Source organism: Aythya fuligula, chromosome 8, assembly GCF_009819795.1.
Source record: "Aythya fuligula isolate bAytFul2 chromosome 8, bAytFul2.pri, whole genome shotgun sequence".
Classification (NCBI taxonomy): domain Eukaryota; kingdom Metazoa; phylum Chordata; class Aves; order Anseriformes; family Anatidae; genus Aythya; species Aythya fuligula.
The window spans coordinates 12,299,299-12,322,158 of record NC_045566.1 but is presented as its reverse complement, the minus strand read 5'-3'; the positions used below and the strand labels follow the sequence as shown (position 1 = coordinate 12,322,158).

The 22,860-nt window shown below is 37.0% G+C and overlaps 1 protein-coding gene across 2 annotated transcripts in view; it reads right to left on the bottom strand.

Moving 5' to 3' along the window:
- Positions 1-182: 182 nt before the first annotated feature.
- DNAJB4 (DnaJ heat shock protein family (Hsp40) member B4) overlaps positions 183-22,860 on the bottom strand; it is a 31,713-nt gene continuing 9,035 nt past the window's right edge. Inside the window, exons 1-4 of one of the 2 annotated variants that reach the window (XM_032192696.1) lie at positions 14,296-14,455; positions 13,865-14,151; positions 10,659-11,233; positions 183-9,080 (exon numbers count right to left, since the gene is read on the bottom strand). In XM_032192696.1, coding sequence (XP_032048587.1) covers positions 8,847-9,080; positions 10,659-11,233; positions 13,865-14,075 — 1,020 coding nt within the window. In that variant the 5' untranslated portion in view covers positions 14,076-14,151; positions 14,296-14,455 and the 3' untranslated portion in view covers positions 183-8,846. Of the gene's footprint in view, positions 9,081-10,658; positions 11,234-13,864; positions 14,152-14,295; positions 14,456-22,860 lie in introns of those variants that run through there. The other variant, XM_032192695.1, reaches the window with a different exon arrangement.

Here is a 22,860-nt window from a genome sequence, read left to right as displayed (position 1 = left end):
CTGGAGTTAATAGTTGACTTACCAGCCCAGTTTGAAAACAGAATACTTAAGTGGAAGATTTCTGTGAATTTGGAGAAATGTATTCCCCCAAAATACTAGAATAAAATTAAGGGAACATATTGCAATTTCATTCAATTTATGCCAGTGAGATGCCATTAAATGACAGTACCAAAGTGTTCATGTCCAAGCATTCTATACCAACTCATTTATTTTGTGAAAAGATAATTGAATCAATGTTTAAAACCCATCAACTGTTGTTTGTTTCCATTTAACATCAGTAATGAAGTAAAGACATCCAAGTTCCTGTATGTAACAGAGGGTGAGTAGATTTATTTCACAAATTTATGGACATTGACATAGCCGTAATTTAGGTATGTTGCAAAATTTCCTTTAACTGAAGTGTTAATGCTTCCATGCTTTGTATGGAGATAGATGGAAGTAGCTGAAGTTGTATCAGAACTGTGCTGATCCCATTACAGCTTGGAGGAACAGCATCAGTTTTTAAGCACAGAAAGAAAAAGTGATGGGAAACCAGCACAGCTGACCAAGTAGACTGAAGATCATATTGTACTGTTTAAAACAAACAGTATGGAGCATGTATACATGCTATCATTATCAACATAACAGATAAAAATAAACTTTTTTTTTTTTAAAAAACGTAGTTTTCTCTACCTTTCATATGCTAAGATATTCTTGAAAGACATGCCTCTAACAGAATCTACATTAAGTTGTCATTAGCAGCCTCCAGCTTTGGCAAGAAATCATTAAGTGTTTAACACATCCACTACTACTACATATACTTATTTTTTGATAAGCTGCAAATGCTACGTACTAGTATTACTCTGATCATGAATTAGGTGTTCCCACCACCAGCATATCAGTGTGAACTGAGTGATCTGTAGAACTAGAAATGACTCAGACTGCTGAGAACCTCAGAGAAAAAAAGAGCCTATATAAGGCACAAGACATTTTCTCCAACTACAACCAGTCCTGCTCTCAGGCTTCCTTAAGCGTGTACCCACTAGGGAAACATCTGCCAACATTAAGTAATACATATAATAAGATCATGTATCCAAATACACCTCCAATAGCAAGGGGTAGTTGGGATCTGGAAAGTACTTAAGTTGCACTTTTAGTAAGTGACATTGCAAAGTGTTAATCACTCAATATTTGCCATAGTTTTGGAAGAGGAAAAATAAATTACACACTAAAAAAAAAAATATGTTTCAGTCCTTTTTGTTTCAGTCCTTTTGTCCTACAATTACATTGCACAATGCAGGTTATCACATTCCTCAGTTTAAGCCACAGTACTTCAGGTGGAAGTACCATGGTATGCAACAAGCATGTCTGTGGAACAGAACAGAATCCTACTAGTAAATACAAAATGCCACAGTGCTCTACTGCAAAGTACCAGTAGCATATACAAAACTTTCACTACACATGGAACATATATCTGTGACTTCAGGAGTTCTTACCTGCAACACTTCGTATCTTTCTGGTTATCCACACTCCAAATGAAGCAGCTGCTAAAAAGGATTTTGACTAGAGAATGAAGAATCTATTTTATAAAATATTGCAGGACCTCATCATGCTTACTCTAACAAAAACAAGGCCAAGAAGAAACATGGCTGGTCCATTTAAGTATCTGTGGGAGTATCAAGTTGAAATAAACTATAAAAAAATAGAACTGAAGTTTCCAAGTCATAATGTTAAAAGCTATTTTTAAACCACCAGAGGACACTAAAAAAAAAAAAGTCTTCAATAAAACAGAGGATGAAATATAATTTTCAGACAGGAGTTCAAAAAAGGATTGCCTGTGACAGGGGTCTAAACTCCATAACCAAATTGATCTTCTGACAGTATGGCCATACCACATTGAATATTCATACTTCAGCTTTTACACATGAAAAGCAGCAGCTAGTCAAACCATCTTCTGGAAGCAAAAATAAACTCATTTTGTGCACTGACTTCAAGTTTGGGACTGTGACTTAACAGGGAGCATAAGGGGTTCCCAGGGATTTGATCCCTGTTACCTATCACTTAAAATCAGGTTGTTGGTGTATGAGGAAAAATAAAAATGGATGTGGTTTTTCTGAATTGAGCTCAAAGTTGTTCTTGGTCTTTATTACACTTAACCACAGCTGTTCTGGCAAGGGCTTCTTCTCAATTAACACAGTTTTATCATCCCTCCTTTGGATATAAATGAGCAGTTTAGACACTTTTGTGGAACATACCATACCGTACTTGTCCAGGGAAATGCTATATGGTATTTCAGGAGCTGACTGGGTTGATTTTTGTTTTTTAATGAGGTAGGGCAGAAAGAGCTAAGACAAATTTGTTCTTGATAAAGCAATCAGGCATGACAAACAACATAGCTGTTGTAGCTCCTCCCCTGGGTAGACCAGCACGTCCAGTAGAACAAACCAAGCACAGAGTTGCACCTTCAAACCTCCAGAGGAGCAACAGTAGCTCTCTACTTTCATTCTTTACATAAGAAAACAATTAATTGGAGGACCATGAAGAAAACAAATCATGCCACCTGGAAAGAGTCCACTGCTGAACAATTTGACAAAAAGCTGAGATTTCAAAAAATTAATAGAAAAAAATAGTGAATACATGAATACCCAGGTTCTACGTGGCCTGATCAGAAAGCAATACAGTAAGAATTATTAATGTCACCTGCAGAGGAAGACTAGCATTTACTGACTGGAAAAGGAAAATTGCCTTTTATAATGTTCAGTCACATACTTAATTTTTTTAGATCTAGCTTAAGAAATCAAGTGCACAGATTTTCGTCCTGACTCATCATAACAGTTTCACTGGTGGGGTAGAACCTACTGTATCCCCAAAGCATGTTACCAGCAAGTCAGACTGGTACACTGGATATGCATACTGAAAAAGACACGTTCTGGTATTCTATTCAAGAGTCAAAATGTCTGGTTACTTCTGAGTCTTCTGAGAAGCTCTGTCATAGAGCTTAGAAGCTCTATATAAACTGGTAAAGAGGGGGCTAGGAGAATCAGTCAGCACAAGAGCTTGGGAGCTCTGTAAGTGGATCACTGGCAGGAGCTCTGTAAGCAGATCACTGTGGTACTGATACTGCTGAAGTCAGGGGAAGTGATTCTGGACCCAACAGGGAGAGCTTGTCAAACGCAAGTTGAACTAGACCTTCACAAATATACTTCGGTTCTTCTCCACAATCATTAGAGTTCAGTGTCTTCCCTTTCTATTGTGCATTCCACTCTGCTGTCTGATACTACAGATACCATTCAGTAACACATCATTCTCTCCAATCCTTATTTACAAAGTACTTGCTACTTGATGTCAGACAGACACAGTCATTAAGTAGAGAAGTGTCCCAAACTAGCGAAACAGTCTTTTACGATAAGAAAAGAGACTATGATTAACCTACCTAGCACGTTTTTAACATCAGTCAGTTGTCATGAACAGAGTAAAACCCTTACACAAAAGCTATGGACTTATTTAGCTCAGCAACATCCCAGACAGAACAGATACACAGTTCTTAGAATCACATTTTAAAATGGCATCATCGCAATAGTGAGACCAAGCTGCTGGGAAATACACAAAACATCTTAAGACTTCAAGGTTTGGGGGCACTTCTAGAACTACAACATTTTGAAACACCCAATGGTTACAGGCTAAGAATAAAAAAGGATGTAGATAAGTATTGGGTCAGTCTCAGTAAAGGCCAAGGAAAACAACTTTTGGAAACCACTATTGTTTTCCTCTCTCAGCTAAAACTGTCCATCAGCCAGTTGCACCTAGTATGTCTTTAAAAGATTATTAACACAAAGCATGACTCACTAGTAGGGGAAATGTCATTTACGCAAACATTGCACTAGTGGCACATACTAAGAAGTGGAACTCATTCTTTGCCAAACACACCAACGCCTTCTGGGGTGCTGAGTTCACTTTCATACTGGTCCTCCAAAAAATTAATCCACAACTAATGACAGATTATCCAATATAAACAAGTTTGTGATATTGCCTCCTCCAATACTGAAGCAAAACTACACGAGGTTGAGAACTTCATGGCACACTTGCACCTGCATACCTGTACACAATGCAACCAGCATCTTTACAACCAAGCCAGCTATAGACTACTTCCTCACTTGTGTTTTGGCTCTTTGCCATTGAAGGTGTAATCAATTTAAGATCTTGACTTATTCACTGCATTATACATCAATCTTAGGGATGCCTTCCTATGCCTGGATTTTTGAAAATCAGACATGGAACTGTTTTGAGCATTTACTAAAATACTAGAACTGTCACACCTGAGAATCAGAACTCTGCTAATTTCATTTCATCGATCATCATAACATGTTCATCTGAGCATTGCTTGTAAGGTTTGGACTGGAGGTCATATTGAAAATAGGGGGGGTGTGAATACTAGAAGAGGACATACAAATCAATAAAACGCTTCTACTCCTTAAAAAAATAAATGGAAGTGAGCAAGCACAAAGTTAAAAGATAAAGGTGGTAAGAACAAGAGCTTACCCAACCCCACCTACTTATGTTATGTTACTTCCCAAAGTAAACATGGCATGAACCAAAACCAACCCAATACCACACCACCTGTTAAATGCACCCAATAGGCTTTAAAAAATTGTCAACATAGGTAATACAAGGAATGCTGGAATGGAAGAATGGAATGCTGATATCCTCACAACATCAGAAAGCCTGTACGGCAACAGGCACAGAATACCTCTGCATGACAAAGGAAAAGTTGAACATACCTTTCCCAACTCTTTCAACAGCTTGAGGTTATTCTATAGTTTGATATTGGGGGAATTAAAGAGATACTTTTGAAGTATGGGTTTTCATAGACTTGTTGAATAAACTCTGAAGTAACCAAATAATTTTGCTTTCTGTGGCACTTAAGCAGCCCTTAAAAATTAGGGAGTATTATATAATAGAGTATTAAAAATACTCTCCTCCCAACTTTGTCAGTTTTATTTCCATGTATTTTGTAGTTAAAGATACAGTAGGCTGCCTAGAATTCACCTGTCTCCCACATAGCCTTGACTAAATAAATACTCACATGGTTTTTAAAATATAGCTTTTAATATTTCTCTATTGAAAGCGTGCTTGTTTCTTGGAAATCTTGGATTAGATAACTATCATTGTTCCCTCTCATTTTGAAGTAATTCCATGTGCTATTTTTGAAGTGTATACTTTGTTACATCTCTCCAAAAAAAAAAGAAGTACAAGGATTTCATACCATTCCTATAGTTCTTCTGTATTTTGAGCATGAAAACAGTTGGAAAAGTTTAGTTTGCTGTACATATGCCTCAAAATGCACAAGATACTGCAAATCCTCTTACCTGAAGATAGTTACAAAAGATGGTTCTAGTTTCTGCAAGTGTTTTTAAAAGTTGGACTACGGTTACAAGATCCTGGATTACAAAATCTCAATTATATTAGCATTTAAACAGACATACACGTTAGAATTTTTTTTTTAAGTTGCTTTTAGCATCTGCCATCATAACAAAAGATGAAAAGGAAATTAAAAAACAACTTTACACTTTTTACTTAAAAACCACATAAGAAATGCAATACAGAACATACTGTTGTTTTTTTTTTTTTTTTTAAACAAACAATATATAGCATTAACATTACATACAAGCACTAAGCAGCAAATTTTTCCCTTTGTGATACTGCTCCAGCATTTGTTCAGTTCCTTGTAGATCTAGGACTACAACAGACAATATACAAAGAGATCAGCAGTTGAAAAATTGACTCAAACAGCATCTCTCAGAAGTTCTAGTCCTTTGAGTAACAAAAAATGGGATTCTTTGTGCTTGTTAAAAAGCTATTGTAAATTAATTCCCAACTCCCTTATGATTTACTTTTCTGCAGAAAATCACTTACATGAAGATAACACTATTTCTTAAGCTACCTAACAGAGCAGGTAACTACTGAATTTCCACAGGCAAAGGCTGACAGCCTTTCTTTCTTCTTATGAAGAAAAATCTTTGAAATTGTTGCTAAACACTGTGTTAAGGTTTTAAACTCAAGTAATGAGAACATCTGTAAGGCATTTTTTCCACCAAAATCAAGCCACAATCAAGGGAACCAGCCCTAGTACTGTATTATAAAACTAGACTATTACAGCGGGCTCTCTTTCTCTATGCATCTTTCAACTCTAAAGACAGGTAAATAATATTTTTATTAAAAAAAAAAAAAAAGAATCAATGCAAGCACATAAAAAGTTTACGGGCAATCCCTATCCCATTTTTTCTTAGGCATACTTTTCTTTAGGTAGTAGCTGGGCATTTTCTTCATTGATGGAATAAAGTTCAGTTTTTGAAAATAATGCATACTTGAGATCAGCGTGATCTTTAAAATATCTGTACTACAGTGTACTTCTACAGTGTTCTTTGTGCATCTTTCCACTCCATCAACCATTAAAGACCTACTTCCTATGGATTCAAGCCATCTCATCAGCATCACCCATCTTTGGGCTAAGCCTCATTTGCAAAACATGGTCCTTAATGCTGTCTTGTGAAAACTGCTACATCAAAGTTCACAGAATCCTTTAAGTTAGAAGCAACCTCTTGGGGATCATCTAGTCCAATACCCCTATGCAAGCATGATCAGCTAAAGCAGGTTGACCAGCACCATGTCCAGTTGGGTTCTGAGTATCTCCAGAGATGGAGACTCCACAACCTCTCTTGGCAACATGTTCTGGTGTTTGACCACCCCCACAGTAAAAAAAAAAAAAAAAAAAAAAACAACAAATGCTTCCTTGTGCTCAGATAGGATTTCCTGTGCTTTAGTTTATGTACACTGTCTCTTGCCCTGTTACTGGGTGCTACTGCAAAGTCTGGCTCCCTGTCTTCATTCCCTCCTTTAAGGTACTTATAAGATCCCCCAGAGCCTTCTTTTCTCCAGGCTGAACTCCATCTCTCTCAGCCTCACTCCAGCAAGTCAGTATCTTTCTTCTGCTGGGGAGCCCACAACTGGGCACACTACTCCAGATGCAGCCTCATCACTGAGGAGCAGAGAAGGATCACCTCCCTTGACCTGCAGACAAAGCTTTCTAAGATACCATTGGCCTTGTTTGATGCAAAGACACATTGCTGGCTCATGTTCAGTTTGTTGTCTGTCAGGACCTCAGCCTTTTCTCAGCGACTCTGTTTACCAGTCCTTCAGCTCCCAGGGTGTACTGGTACCTGGACTTAACCCTCAGGAAGCAGGACTTTTTCTTCCTCACTGAACTTTCTTCTGTGTCCAGCTCTCTGGTCTGTCAAGGCCCCTCTGAATAGCAGCACAATCATATGGTGTTATCAACCACTCCTCCTGGTTCTGTGTGATCTGCAAATTTGCTGAGGGTACATTCCATCCCCTCATCCAGACCTTCAATGAAAGTGTTGAATAGTATTGGCCCCAGTACTGAGCCCTGGAGTATACCACTAGTGACTAACCTCCAAGCAGACTTTGTGCTACTGATTGCAATCCCGCTGCACCCATTCCTTCAGCCAGTTTTTAATCCAAATCTAGTGTCCACTTATCTAACCTGTACTTTGCCAGTTTGCCCTAAGTCAAAGTAAACAACACGGACTGTTTTCCCATAAACCACCAAGCTGGTCACCTCCCTGTAGAAAGCTATAGAGTTGGTCAAGCCTGATTTCCCCTTTGTAATTCTATCTTGACTATGGACCTCCTTGTCCTTCATGCATTTTGAAATGCTTTCCAAGTGGATTTTCTCTATCACCTTTCCAGGAATCGAGATGAAGCTGACTGGCTTTGTAGATCACCCGTTTTCTTTCTTCTTGTTCTTGAAAATAGTCTGCAGTCTCACAGTCTACAGGAACCTTTCCCAAATTCTACAACCAAAGATAATTAATAGAGGCCTTGCAATGGTATTAGCCCGCTCCCTCAGCACTTCTGGGTGCAACCTGTCAGCCCTCATGAACTTCTGTACATCCAGTTTAAGAGCACCGTAGCCCAGTTCACCACCACCACTGCTCTTCCTTGTTTCAGGCTTCCCATTGAAGTCTCAGGGGCTTGGGATTCCTGAAGCCTGATTTTACTGATAAAGGCTGAGACAAAGAAGGCATTGAGTACCCAAGCCTTAGCCATGTCATTTATCACCCAGCTTCCCTGCTGCATTTGACAGCAGGCCAACATTTGCTGTTTATGTACTTGTAGAATCCTTTCTTGCTGTTCTGCCTGTAGCCTGAGGAACTATCCCATGGCAAATGGCTCCTTTCTCCTCAAGCTGCATGTTCTTAGCTCAACTTGCAATGTAGTCCTCTCACGTTCTTGGGCAGTAAAGAATTTTTTTCACTTCACTGGGGGGCAGTTCAGGAGTCCAAGCTGATTCTCCCAGTCTATGCTTTGTGCAGTGGAAGGCAACATAACAAAATATCATCTTTTATATTTTGCAATTTCAAATATTTGTGCATGTGTGCATTTCTACTACTATGCCCAATTTCCATATAAACAGGTAATGTCATAGATACAGTAGGGATATTATGAAATAAAGTACTCGGACGCTCAAGTACTTCATCAGAAGTATGCATTGACTTTGTAAAAACTGACTACACTTTACATTAAGCAAAATACTGAATAAACTTTTCTGATTAGGAAGATCTAAAATAAAATGAGTGGTTTTCCCTGTAAATTATACTGCAGAAGTCATCCATGACTTGTACTTAACCCTTTTCTTCTCATGCAGCATTACAGTATTTCCCCCCACCCATCCCATAAACAAAAAACAAATATTCCACTAGTTGTTACAGATTGCACTTTTAAAGCACAGACTTGCCAGTCTTCTGCATTTCCAGTGTCCTGTTTAAACAGTTGACATAGTCTTCATTTTATGAAACTGGAAGATTTCGCCTAAGTACTTCTTTTGATGCTGGAGAAATGTTATCTGGGAAAACTACTTCAAACTCTATAATTAAGTCTCCACGTTGGTCAGGATTTTTGGGAAATGGCAAACCATATCCTATAATTCTTCGTCTCATCCCTGGCTTTACAACTTCATTTACTGTCATGGGTATGGTTCTTCCTTCTATTGTTGGCACGTTGATAGAGCTACCACACAAGGCCTAAAAAAAAAAAAAAAAAAAAAAAATCTATCATAAGAAAAAGGAATTGGTTATAACTTCGATTGTACCTAAAACTGAATCTGGATTAATTACAAAAGACTAGCATTGCAAGGAGTATTTGCACTAAGACATGCAGAGATATCAGAACTCCAATAGTGCTCCTATCCTAAGGAGGCAAGGTTTCAATTTATCATTGAATGTTACAGAATTTACAGGCTTATGGTCACTAGAGAGTAATTGAGCTTATATATTCTTCCACAACTTTATCAAATAGAATGGTAATAGAGTACAGGGTGAAAACACTGCTTGCCACTGTTTTCAAGTCTTTAGTAGCAAGTCTCCACAGAGACTTCTCAATCTCCTCTGCATATTTAGAATCCTGTTCCATTTTTAATTTTTTTACATTGCATGGGGGTTTACTGTAACACTTCATCAACCTGTATTAAAAACGGCAGAATGACATTTAAATGTCTATAAGAGACATCAAATTTGAGAGTTGTCTTAGACAAGCATTTGCAATGCTAAAAGCAAAGCAAAGACTATTTTGGTACACCAAAATAAAAACATCACCAGGAAAACCAGGCTGTCTCCTGCTCTATTCAATGGTTTGTTTACATTAATTACTAGGATCCCTGATAGACATTGATTCCTCCAAGTTATGTAACAGTGCAGTATGGCTAAATAAGCTTTTATCTATGAAGGAACCGTACTATTCATGTCATCATTAAACATTGTCTTTTCTCTCTCACTGACCCTATTTTAAGTGCTTCATCTCATTTCAGATATATTTTTAGCTAGGAATCCTTTAAGAAGGGAGCTCATAATATGCACAAATAGTTCCTAAGGCAAGCTTGCTTCTTCACCTAATGCTAATTAAGAAAAAAAACACAAGACACTCAGCTACATTCATTTTTCAGTTATGACTATTTCAAGCCTTCAGACTCTGAAGAACTCTCCCCAGTTGTCTGATTTTTCCTTCTCAAAGCCAGTGTGTTTTGTTCTTGGAACAGAATTTAAGAAGGCTATAGCATTCTGTTGTTATATATAGCTCCTGTGACACCTGTTCACAATAATTTATCCTCATGAAATCAATCTCTACCTACTTTGAAATCACACTGAGATAACTTATGACATAAAAAGACAGGCTTAAATATTTTCATTGCCAACGAATTTTAAGACATTTCTACTTTGTTCTATTACAATCAGATCACACAAGCAAGGAGCATGCTATATTGGATGTATTTATTAATCCAACCTAACATATATTGTTCTAGAAAGATAAATTACAAAGATTTAAGCCATTACCAACTTTCACTTTTACCCTTTCACCCTCATTCTTCTCTACCTCTATAAACAGCTTGAAACAGTACTCCATTTATATAGAAACAGCTAGCATTTCCACTATAAATAACTATACTCTGTAGCCACATTTTGACTTCAGAAAAGAGATGCTCTCTAAAAAAAAAAAAAAAAAAAGAATAAACAAAACACTTCATTGCTGTCATTTAGCTTTTGCTGTGTAGCTACTGTACCACATAATGGGTTTGAACACTGAGTTACACCAGAAGAGACACTTACCTCCCTTAAGCTGATCTTAACAGGATAGATAATATTTGATCCATCTCTCTTGAAATGAGAGTGAGGTTTATCTTTAATGATGAAAACAATGTCAGCTGGAATTGTGTTGGGTGTTTCATCACCTTCTTTTGGAAAAGTGATTTTAGTGCCCTCTTTCCATCCTCTTTTTATCTCAATAGTGAGAATTTTGTCCTCTGTTCGGACACTTCTACCATCTGGGTTCAGCCTTTTACGTGAAATCCTCATCCTTTTTGTGCAGCCATGATATATCTCTTCCAATGACACCTTAAGTTCATGAATTACAGGTGGATCTTGTTTACGACGTAATTGGCTACCAACTGTATTCCTTTCCCTTGGAAAACCATTCATACTGAAGCTGGTGAAGGATCCAAATGGATCACCATCCACCTCCATGTCTTCAGTATCTCTGCCACCAGGCATCCTCCTTCCAAAGAAGATCTCAAAAGGATTTGTGCCACCAAAGAAAGCCGCAAACGTAGCATGTGGGTCACCATGGAAGGAGTATCGGAAGGTACCACCCTGTCCATCAGGTCCTCCAGCTCCTCCCTTCAGACCTATATTAAACAAGGAAGTAAAATTTTAAAAAAGAAAACTTATATTAATATTCCATTTATTGTTAAGTACAACAGTAGATATCAGAACTGACAAGACAACGTCTTCACAGTAGAGTGAAAAGACTCCTCTTCAATGAGAACTGAGACCATTCAGTGTCAAGCAGTAATTCATACATAATGTTTCTCATACGCTCCACAGTTCTACTCAAATCCAGTGTTGAACAGCTTTACCTCTGTTTTCCTGCAATTCAGTTTGAGAATAAAGTAATATAATGGGCCAGCAGCTGTAACACTTCTTTAATTTTCAACTCAGAGTCCCAAACTTATCGCAGCTTGTGGTGCTATGATATGAAGCGCAGAAGAAACTCGGGAACAACTTTCCATCCAGCCACAAATAAAAATAGCTTAAACGTTCTTAAGACCTACAAAAACATTGTATATACACTGACACTGTACCTGTGCAAATAAATTACGGTGTTCTCAAATAACTATCTTCACCAAGAAGATATTTACATTTAACTTTTTCTTGATAAGACTTCCCTTATGATTCTCAATGGCTGGTCTTTCATACTTCCCCCATCCTAAACCCAGCTAAAATCAAATACCTCTCCCAATAGGTTCTCTACCTATTTCCTCCACCTAGATAGTACATTGCAGCATTTCAGAACACCAGAACACTCTCTCAAACCTCTAAGATTAAAAAAATTGAAGTTTTCGTAAGAGATGAATTTCTAAACTCATGTTTGGCTTTTTTTTTGTTTTTTGTTTTTTGTTTTTTTTTTTTTTCCAATTTTAACTTATTTTTCCTTTCACAGGAGCTCAGCACTACACCTACAATAAAATTTGAGGGTTTAATTTTATGGAAGCATTCATTCCCTGAATTTGAAATAAGTCTTTTTACCTGCATTTTAGAATCTCTATGTACAACTTTAATACTAGTTATCAACAGTAACCAAGACAGATGTTAAAAATCCAGGTGTCTTCCCCACCTCAGTAGCAGATCCTTTTAAAAGTACTTAGCAATGTGTAGTAGTACGTCCTTGCGTCACAATACTGTTCATGTCAAACAACCAGATCAGTGAATCCAATCTGTGATAATGGAATAACACCTCCAAGAATAGCTAGCCATAAGTTTTTATTGAAGGTACATCAAGTTTCTAGTTATAAGAAATGCTGAGGTTTCCTCCTTCCTCTTTCCTACCCCTCTACCTTTCCCTCAGAACTGCTAATTATACTCTCAGAAGCAACAGAAAAGCTTACAGAACAACTGAGTCATCAAGACATTTCCGGAAGTGGATACAATTAATATTATGCCCGAAATAAATAGAAATCCATGTTTTGAACACCTAGATTCAAGTATGCAATGCTATAATGCTAAAGGCTGCATTGCTTTATGTTTTACATCAAGCTGTCTGGAGAAAATGTCAAAGATGGCATTTTGGGAAAGTAGTTAGGATGAGCTACTGCACAAGAATCTAAAGTGTAATTGAATCCACAAGGTAAGTAGTTCTATAATAATATACAGAAAGGAAACCATAGAAGAAAGAAGTACAAGATGGTAAAAGACCCAGGTGACAACAAAAGTCTCTAGTATCTAAACAAGCACCATTTCCCTAGAATGTTTCAAAAACAGCACTAGAGCCTTTAGACACCTGCAGCAGAACAAAAAGCTGAAAAACTGCATCACCTGTAAGAGCTGAAGACCTTCTACATGAATTGATGGGCATTAATAATTGTATTAAGTCCTACAGATGACAAAGTGCCAAACCTCACTATAAGAACCCACAATTTCCAGCACAAAAATACTCCTAAGTGTCCTCTGTTAATTTAAAAAAAAAAAAAAAAAAAAAAAGCCCTGAGCAAATGGCAATGAATGAGTGGGCCTCCTTGTTAACACAGAAGGAACTATTTCATCTGGAACTTCTGATACTAATACATTTAAGAGGAGGGTTGTTAACATCTTCCCCTGTTGCTCAATCCTCTTATGACTGAGGCAAAGTCATGTCGGTCAAAAAAAAAAAAAAAAAAGTCATCTTCTCCAGATAACCATTTTAGGATAAAAATGACATTTCTGAGGCCTCATTCTCCTGGCATGTTATCACTGTTTACAATTAAAGCTAAAAAATTGTTCTGGTATTTCATGACATCAGCCAAATTCTTTCCTCTCCAGGCAAGAAGCCAAGAACAACTACAGACTGGACACCTGGGCTTCTGCTCAGGGCTGCCCTGCTGAGATCAAGCAGACTGCCCTTTACCAAAAATCTTAAAAAAGAATCTGTCAAGCTCTCCAATTGCACCTCAAGAAGTGTTAGAGCAAGGGAAGACAGCGGTACAGCAAGATCCCAGAAAACTCTTCGTGGGTCAAACTCTTTCAGTTCGGTGACTTTTTGCCTGTCAAGTATTTGGGGCTTTTAAAAACACAAGAACACATTAACATAAGAAATTAAAACTAATTAAGCTGTGAAATACATTTTACATTAAAAATCTAATAGAAATTAGTCAAATATCAAAGTAGTACAGCTACATTGCCAAAAACTCAATACACTGCATTTCCATGCATCATCTACATTTATTTTGCTTCTTTCAGTACAGCAAAAGTGACCATTCACAGACAATAACAGACATACATACCTTCTTCTCCAAACTGATCATAAATGTCTCTCTTTTTGGGATCACTCAGCACTTCATAAGCTTCTGCTATCTCTTTGAATTTTTCCTCTGCGTGGGGAGATTTGTTCTTATCTGGATGCCATTTAAGGGCTTGTTTTCTGTAAGCCTTTTTGATATCCTCATCAGAAGCCCCTTTTTCAATTCCCAGAATAGAATAATAATCCTTCCCCATCCTGAGAGTTGAAGGAATTTAGATTTTTCCTTGCTATAAAGAAACCAGTATCCAGTGTCTCAGCAATGTAGAGATGCTAGAGAAGGAAAAATAAAGACAAAATTTGGATATGAAACAAACAGAACAAAAATCAACAAACTGATACGTTAAAGAAACGCTAGACAGCTTAGCCGTATTTCATTCCTTCCCCTGTTGCTCATTTATAAATAATTATACACACAGGATAAGGCACAGCCCTCTTCAGAGTCCTCCCCTCTCCACTACGTGTCTTGGCTCTTTCTAGAACGACAAATAGTGCAGGACGTCACTTCCCCAGACTGCCCCCGCTGAACAGTCAGCACAACTTGCTTACTCTCAAGTGCACGCACACACGCGTGCAAGTTGTTCAACTATTTCCTCCCTCCTGCTCAAGCAACTAGAAAGTTTAAACGTTCAACAGGGTGATACAGTGCCTTTCACCAACAGAGCTGAATCCACCCTGGTTTAAAGACATAACTACCCCAAAAGTAATTCAGTAGCCCATACAAAATAATTATAGCATTTTACTTCAGTTTCTGTAGAGACAGCTGTACATACAACTGCTTTCCGAATGTATCATCAACACGGATTTGTATCCTTTCCAGCAAGGACTGCAAAATATTTTACACCCAAGTTAACTACAAAGCTTTGGAAAGGCTAACTGCATTTCTTTAAAAAATAAAATTAAGCTGCTCTCAGCTGCAGTTGACTGCAGCCAAGTACTATTAAACAGTAAGAAATCAAACCTGAGAGGAAGAAGACAACCAAATGACGATTTACCACAACTCAAGCCACTCAAAGCAGACCAAATACGGTTGTTTTGTTGGTTTTACCCCTCACTCTACACAGAGGCAGTATTAAGACTGTTATGCAAGTATAACCGCATATCAAGGAAATACTAACATCTCATCAGGTGAATGCTAACAGAAGACGACTTGATGTCTATAAATTTGAACTCCATATTGTAAATCAAATGTAAGTGAAATTTAAGTATTTAAGTGTTTCTGATGCTCTGCAGAGAGAATGGCAACAAGCTTCAACCTGTAAGACTTCTTTTGGTTCTTATTTAAGAAATTATCTTCGCTTTTCAGTACTGGAATAAACTTCAAGATTGATTAGTATAACTTGGAAAATGCTCCTTCCTGGAACAAAATATTACAGGAAGCCAATTTTAGTCATACTTAGAAATTACCTGTAAGACGACATCTCTTAGACTCAATCATCTTCCTTATAATGCTACAAAGCTTAAGAAAGGGAGCATACAGCAGCTAAAGGACCATCAAACTCTAGAAGAGAATGCAACTTTTGATTTGGAAAGCATTATATTTGAAGTTTGTTTCCAGAAATTGCTCTGCTAGGGGACTAACCAGAAAAGATTGAAAATTTTGTCTAAACCAGACTGTTACAAAGAGAGATTCCCTCCTCTCCCCACTATGTACAATCACCCTATTCCCCACATCATATTTACTCTTTTCCACTTCCTGTACTAGAATTGACCAGACTCCTGGTACCTGGGATTTGCCTTTTCTTAATCCCCTTGGAATACAAGTGAGGATGAATACAGAACAGTACAAAGATGAGGTTTCTTCACGGTTTGAAAGAGCTTGAATTTGGCATACCTATGATTATTTCAAATCCAACATAGTAATATAGGAATAGGGTTCAACACTGGAACCCTTTGTCACCAAATCTTTAAGGACTGATCTACATTTTTAGAACTCTGGGAGCCACAAGGTTACAGAATCCATTCTCTTAACAGCTGAAGGAGGAGGTTGTCATTAAGCTTCACAAGGGGCTAGGCTTTTACCAGTTACCCATTTCTTCCTGTCTTTCTTTAAAATGTACTGGTTTGGGTAATTTACTATTCCAATAACTTCTTGTAGACTCACATCCTAAATTCAGTGTTTTTCCACTAACAAAACCTTAAAGCAGTAGGTGCAATAGCTTGAATTAAAACAGGACTTTAACTGATTTAATTTAAAATACACTATTACTCTCTAAGAAGCTACTTTACTTGCAAGTATGACAAACCACTATCCAAACCCAACAGTCACTAACTCTAAACTACAACAGCAAACAAACTTCATCACTATTAATACAAGATTTAGAGCAGCCTTAAATTCTCTTGCAAAACTAGTAGTGCAAGGAGTTACAATGCTTAGCTGTGCTTCCATCACACAGCAACCTCCAGCAAGGTCAGGTCTTATATCACTTGAAGTACTCCCACCAAGAGTCTGAGAAGGACCCTGTACTATTTGTGTCACAGTGTTGATGCATCATAGAGCTGTCAGAACAGTAACACCTCATATTAGTCTCAGGACTATTTTTCATTAGGTTTTTCAAAACTTCCAGTCAATGGAAGTGGAAGAAGGTATATATGCTAGTTTGATAATAATATTTTTCCCATTGAAAATATAAAGTAGCTATCAAAAAAATATCCAAGGAGTTGCAATTAAAAAGGGTATGGAGGGGACTTTTTAAGACATAATAATTAACTTCCTAGGTTTCACTGAAGAACATAATAGTCAGGATTTCTCCTTTCATCAAAACTAAAGTTTTGACACTGGAGTGGAAGAAAAAGTTACACTGGGACTTTTTGCTGACAGTCAGTGAGTAAAAGCTCAGGCATCCTTTCTCTCCTTGCAGAGGGGAACATGCTATTCTGACGCTGGTGCCAAGTTATACCCTAATTAGGTAAGTTATTCCCTAAAAATGAAAAGCCTTAAGATTCTGAGTAAGGTCCACAGTAACAACTCCACTATTTCTACTTTCTGCCCTGCAGGAGATCTTCACAGCAGAATTAATTCACAGCTTACAACCTCATATTTTCTAAAAGTTGATGGGTTAACTGGAACACTTTCAGAAAGTATGTTCCTGCTTTCTCTCCATAGCAAGACCTTCCTTTTATCATACAATCAGAGATTATAGATAGGCTGCAGTACCTCTCACATGTTTATCAAGTTCTTTAAACAAATTGTAATATAAGTTGTGGCATACGCGTCTTTCATAATCAGTGGAACAACTAGAATTGTTTCAACCCCAGCGTGCACAAGTTGAGTATCTAGCAATCACACTAATCAGACTGGCACTTCTTCAGATATCCATTCGGTAAACATGCTAAGTTTTTACATCTTCCAGTCTTTGAGTATTACAGCAGTTTCAAGGACAGATAAAATCACAACTGGTAGGTTTTTAAAACTCTGAATCTTCATTGTTCATTTTGTTATTTAACCCACATTCCCCTTCAACAGTTATTAACATGAAAACAAAATCCTTCATGCACTGTCCACAAGAACTCCTGACCCTGCAGTCCTTTCAAATAAAGGCACATGACCAGAAAACAAGACACCTATCAAGAAGAACTATATATTTCATGTTATTGCTATAGTCTAACCCTGCCTGCTACCATATACATAGAATCAGAAGCATTTAAAAAAAGCTGACTGTGGAAAGATCGTGCTTCCCATATGTTTGAGTAAGTTTTGTGTTGTTGTTGCTTTGTTTTTGTTTTTAATGCCTGAATGAGTATTCTCTATAAAAAAGGAGATAAGGTCATCACCTAGGGTGGGACAACTGAATTCATTTATGGAATCATTTTATTCTTTACAAATTCCTGTATTTCCACTTCCTTTGCAGTAGTATTTGGAACCATCATAGGGTATTTTGTTAGTAAGTGCATTTCAGTCACCTCTTACTTCAGATGCCGACGCTTTGTGGCCAAGTACCAGAAGCTAAGTGCACTACAAGCATACCTGCTCATGCACACAATTTTAGTTGTGGCATGCTGGTATGCATCCTCAGCCTCTACTTGGACTTTTATTTGAATTTTTACTTAAAGGAGGGATGGTTGCTGTAATCTAATTTGTTTAACGAGCATTAACAGTACACAACCTGATAGATCCCATGTAGCCAAGCCTGGTTGCGGCTTCCTTTATGTGACAAGCCAGCAGCACTGCATCCTGCAACTTACCAAAGCCTTCTAGAAGCAAGCTGCTAATCTGAGTATCTATAAATTAGTAAAGCCATCATCGAAAACTCAAATTCGGAGTGCTCCTAAATGAGTGCTAAGCAAATGCTCAAACATAAAACTCCAGTAATGGGGTGGAGTCACAGCAAAGTGCAAATATGTAATAAATTAAATCCACCAGTTAGTTACCATTCTTCCTCATCCTACCATATCCACTCTTCTGATTGATATACCCCAGTAAGAACCAATTCTCCACCTGTTTACAGTCATACACAACAACTGCATTCCAGTACTGTACTATCAAGTAGAGTCTATAAAGCTGTTGCTTTTACTTTGGCAGAAAATGGGTTTACAGAATTCATTGTGTTCACTGTTCACAATAGTATGAGACAAATAAATTGAAATTGAAGAGTTTAAACACTGGTAGAACAACTTCTTCCTCCCAAACACCTGATCCCATGGTGGGGGAAGGAACGGAAATAACAGAATACTCCAGATGCCTGTGCTGTATGATATCTCACATTACAGAAGCATGTGAAACATGGCTTACATGATGAAAGAATCCCAGCTTTCTGAAAATATTACTCAGTCCACCTCGCATCCATATCCTTTCAGGGGGTATGTTACTTAGTAAACACAAATGAAAAGCATACTTCTGCAGACATCCTCTATACCAATAGTCCCAGCCTTTATTCTGAAGCATATGTACAGACCAAGTATCAGTAATGTTTAAGCATCTGATTCTTGTAGGATAAAGTGGAAAAAAAATCAATGTAGTGGAGATGTTTTAAGACACATAACCAGAGCTGCAATCTATATAAGTCTGCTTCTGATGCTGCGTGCCATGCTGAAGCATTAAAACACTAAGCGAAGATGTTACCCAGCTGTTTATCTACAAGACATGCCTAACAAAGATCATATCTTCTCTACAACATATCACTGAAAATGTTATATTTAAATTTAATTAAAGTCCACATACACTTCTCTGCTTTTTCTAAATTCTACTAGAATATTGATCTAAATGCCCTGAAAACCAAAAGGCACGAGAGTCTCATGCCTCATTCCTTAACTCCAGAAGATTAATTTTAAATCCATACAAAACTTGCCTAATAAACCCTTTTCTATTGACGGAGAATTTTGTTTGCTCTTCAGTTAAGAAGTGGCATTCGTTTTTGTAATAATATTTTTTTAAACTAAAAATGTTTCTGAAATACACAAGCTGAAAACTGTTCTTTCAACAGCCCACCTTCACTCTGAGAATGAATCCAACTACTCATTCGGTATTCTACCTCAGTTATTTTAAAGCAACAATTATTTTACTGAAAGACTATCTTTCCCATTATTATTCTCTCTGAACTACCATAGCATTTGTCCATATAAGTTAGACTATACACCGTAACTTCAGCAGAACAGCAGGAGGACGGTCCTACCACTTCCAGATCTTAGAACAGTTACATTGATAAGGTTAACTTCAAAAAATGCAATTAATTCAAAGCCTAAATAAGAACAACTGAAATCGATTAGGATACAGACAAGGAAACATTCACACTAACAGACACTGTGAACTGAAATTCTAGGTTAACCATACATTAGTACCAGTACATGGTTATTTTAAGGAAAAGTTCCCAAGCAGACCTGCGTCCTTTTCTGAAGCTCAATAAAAACACTCCTATTCCTATTAAGTTAAGCCACTGCTTTTGCATTCCTCACTTACTGAACCTCAGACAAAACTGAAAGACACAACTAGATCACAGAACAAGTTAAAGAGCAAACAAAACCACAAAGGCAAATTCCAGACAGATCACAACTATAAATATACATGCGCACATAAATGTCACGGCAGAGGAGCCAAATCCCTACCCAAAAAGGCTCTTTAACAATTAAGTAGTATAGTATTTGCAAACCCATGTGAATTAATGGAATAAGTTAATATTTGTCTAAATGGATTTGAACAAAACACATCCATATGCAACAGTAAATTTTCTGAAAGAGCATCCATGATCTTCCCAGAGGAGAAAAACACTAACGATGACTTTTCCCCCCTCTTCAACCATATGTAGTTGTTATAAGCTATGTTAATACTTGGGGACTATGCATAAGACCTCGTACATACAAACCACATTCACGAATGCATTTAGTGTTTTACCACAGAAGCATTCAGAACTTTGTCTCATTTACAGAAACACATTTCAGAGCCTACAACAGAAGAAAACAGTTGATATTTATATATCTAACAGAACTTGCCAAAGCAAGCCTGCAGAGAGTAAATAGCCCTTTCTAATCAATCAACAGCTCTAAAAGAAAAGCTTCACTTCATATTAGTCATTCACTTCATATCCAAGTAACTACATACAAATTTAAATTTCACTTCTGTTCTCTGTAGGCATACACTGCTACTGTGATATAAGTAGAAAGTTCCTTGTACAAAAGGATACTGGTAATTATACAAAGTGAAAGACCACATAAAATTTTTAAACAATAGAATGATCAAGTTACAACAGATTGTAGTATTAACTTTGTTAAACAGCATATTTAAGGGCACACTTTTTGTATTTTCATGTTATACCTTTATATATATATATTTTATATATATATATTTGAAATACTCTGATCAAAAAATACATCAGAGTGCACCATAAATATTTATGATAATTTCTTTTATGTACTAAATATATTTTATATATATCACTGATACGTTTATATATATTTTTCCTGAGACACATGCAAAAATACAATTTAATGCATTTCACCATTGAAGCTTACAGTAACAAGACTTTTTATTTCCTGATTTTTTATTTCTTCACAGATTAAGAAAGAATAGACCTATTCCTATAAAACATGACTATACATTAGCCCCGGAATTCACATTAGGGATGTATCTAAGTCACTGTTGAACACTACTTGATAAGAAACATCCCTACAGTATGTTCTATATTTCAAAGTTGATACTATTGTCTGAAGATCTGGCTTGATTATTTTTGTCTTAAGACAACATATTAAATGAAATTGTAGGATACAAAAGTTCTCTAAGATAATTAAATTTATTATATTGAAGTTATGCCAGCCCCAGCAGCTCCAACAAAAACATAATTTATACATTCATAGTATCTGCTTCAAAAATACTTTATAACATTACTGAAATATATGTGAAGTTATGCTCCCACCAACAGGGCAAAGAATGCTTTTCTAAGGTCTTTTATGGGAAGTCCTACTTTAAACTTACATTTCAGAGTCAGTGTGAATTTGCAGGTCAAGTTCAAATGTTAGAACTCAAAAAGCATATTGCTATCACCCAGAGATATGCTGCTACCACTTCTGAACTTTCAAAATGAATTCTTCAGCTCATGATTCAGAAAGGCTTCAGTTTTATTTGAAAACCCTACATGAGAAAACAGGTACTCTTAGCAAGTAATTTAAAGTTACAAAATAACAAGAAAAATAGAGTTAAAATAGACCAAAAGCTACAAATGCTACTCACAACTCAAAGTGTCCATCGCTTTCATCTTAAGACAAGACAATTTACTCAACATCAAGTTCTAGAATTAGGTTCTCCTCTTCATAAAGTAATTATTGCTGCTATTTATATCATGACCTACATGAAAATACATGCAACACTAGGAAAAAAAAAAAGAAAAACTGCTCTAAGTCAGATAGATTTTATTCTAAACATGGTTACAACTATCACCAAAAACATGAGTAGGACACTAGTCATACACATACTGATCCTTCATCACAACATACCAAACTTATAGGTCAGCATCAAGGAATTGCCTTCTTATGCCTGATTCTTGCCTTCTAAGTCACAATCTCTATCAAAGCTGAAGAGCAAGAATACACTTGAAAGAACTTTCTAAGTTTCACTTCCCATGAAGTGGGAACGTTCATCACCTTACAAGCAGGCAAAGTTCTTAGAACTCTGTTATGATGCAGCATGTTGATGAAACACAACTAACTTACCCCTACTTCACAGTGGCACCATTAACTGCTTCAGTCAAGTATCACGTTGGACTTGATACCAAAAGGAAATAGAGGATGGTCACACAAAGTATTTTCACTTACAGATTAAGGCTTCTCCATTTTTAAACAACACAGATTCCTTACATTCTTTTCAGCATTCATTTCAATTCTCACCCACATAGAAGTCTCTACACATGGCCTCTTCTTCAAAAGCAACTTGATCCATCACCAGGTAAAAAAGCCAAAACACAAAAACATATAAGAGGTTCCCTCACACCGCTGGCTAGGCCTATTTACCACTACCACCAGCTTCAAGGGGTTATGACATCATCTCCATACATAGTTTTGTAAACATCTATACACACAAATGCTATGTGTTGGTATGGAAAAACATCTTCTTAGACTTCTTACTGTTGTCACCAAAGGAAAAAAAAATACGGAATCTGAAGATGTATTTCACCCATGAAAACATTTTGACAAGATCCACACAATTTACTACTAAGTTTAGCAGTTAAAGGCAAAGAAAGCAGAAAATGTAGTTGAAAAATATCTTCAATTTTACATATAAGCCTGTATTTTCAATGACTACTATCACTGAGACTCCAGGAACACTGTCCTGACACAGCACATATGCACATGGAGAGGTGGCCTTGATCACACACCATCATGTACCCATCAGGTTTCTCCCATGTCCACAGGATCTACAAAATGATGGAGCAAAAGGGGATGTATGAACTAAACTGCTTCATGATCTACTCCAATCTACACCAGAGCTACTAAGTGAAACCAGTAGAAGCCAGTTTCAAAAAATAAAATTAAGAAATTTTGTAAGTGGTAAAATTC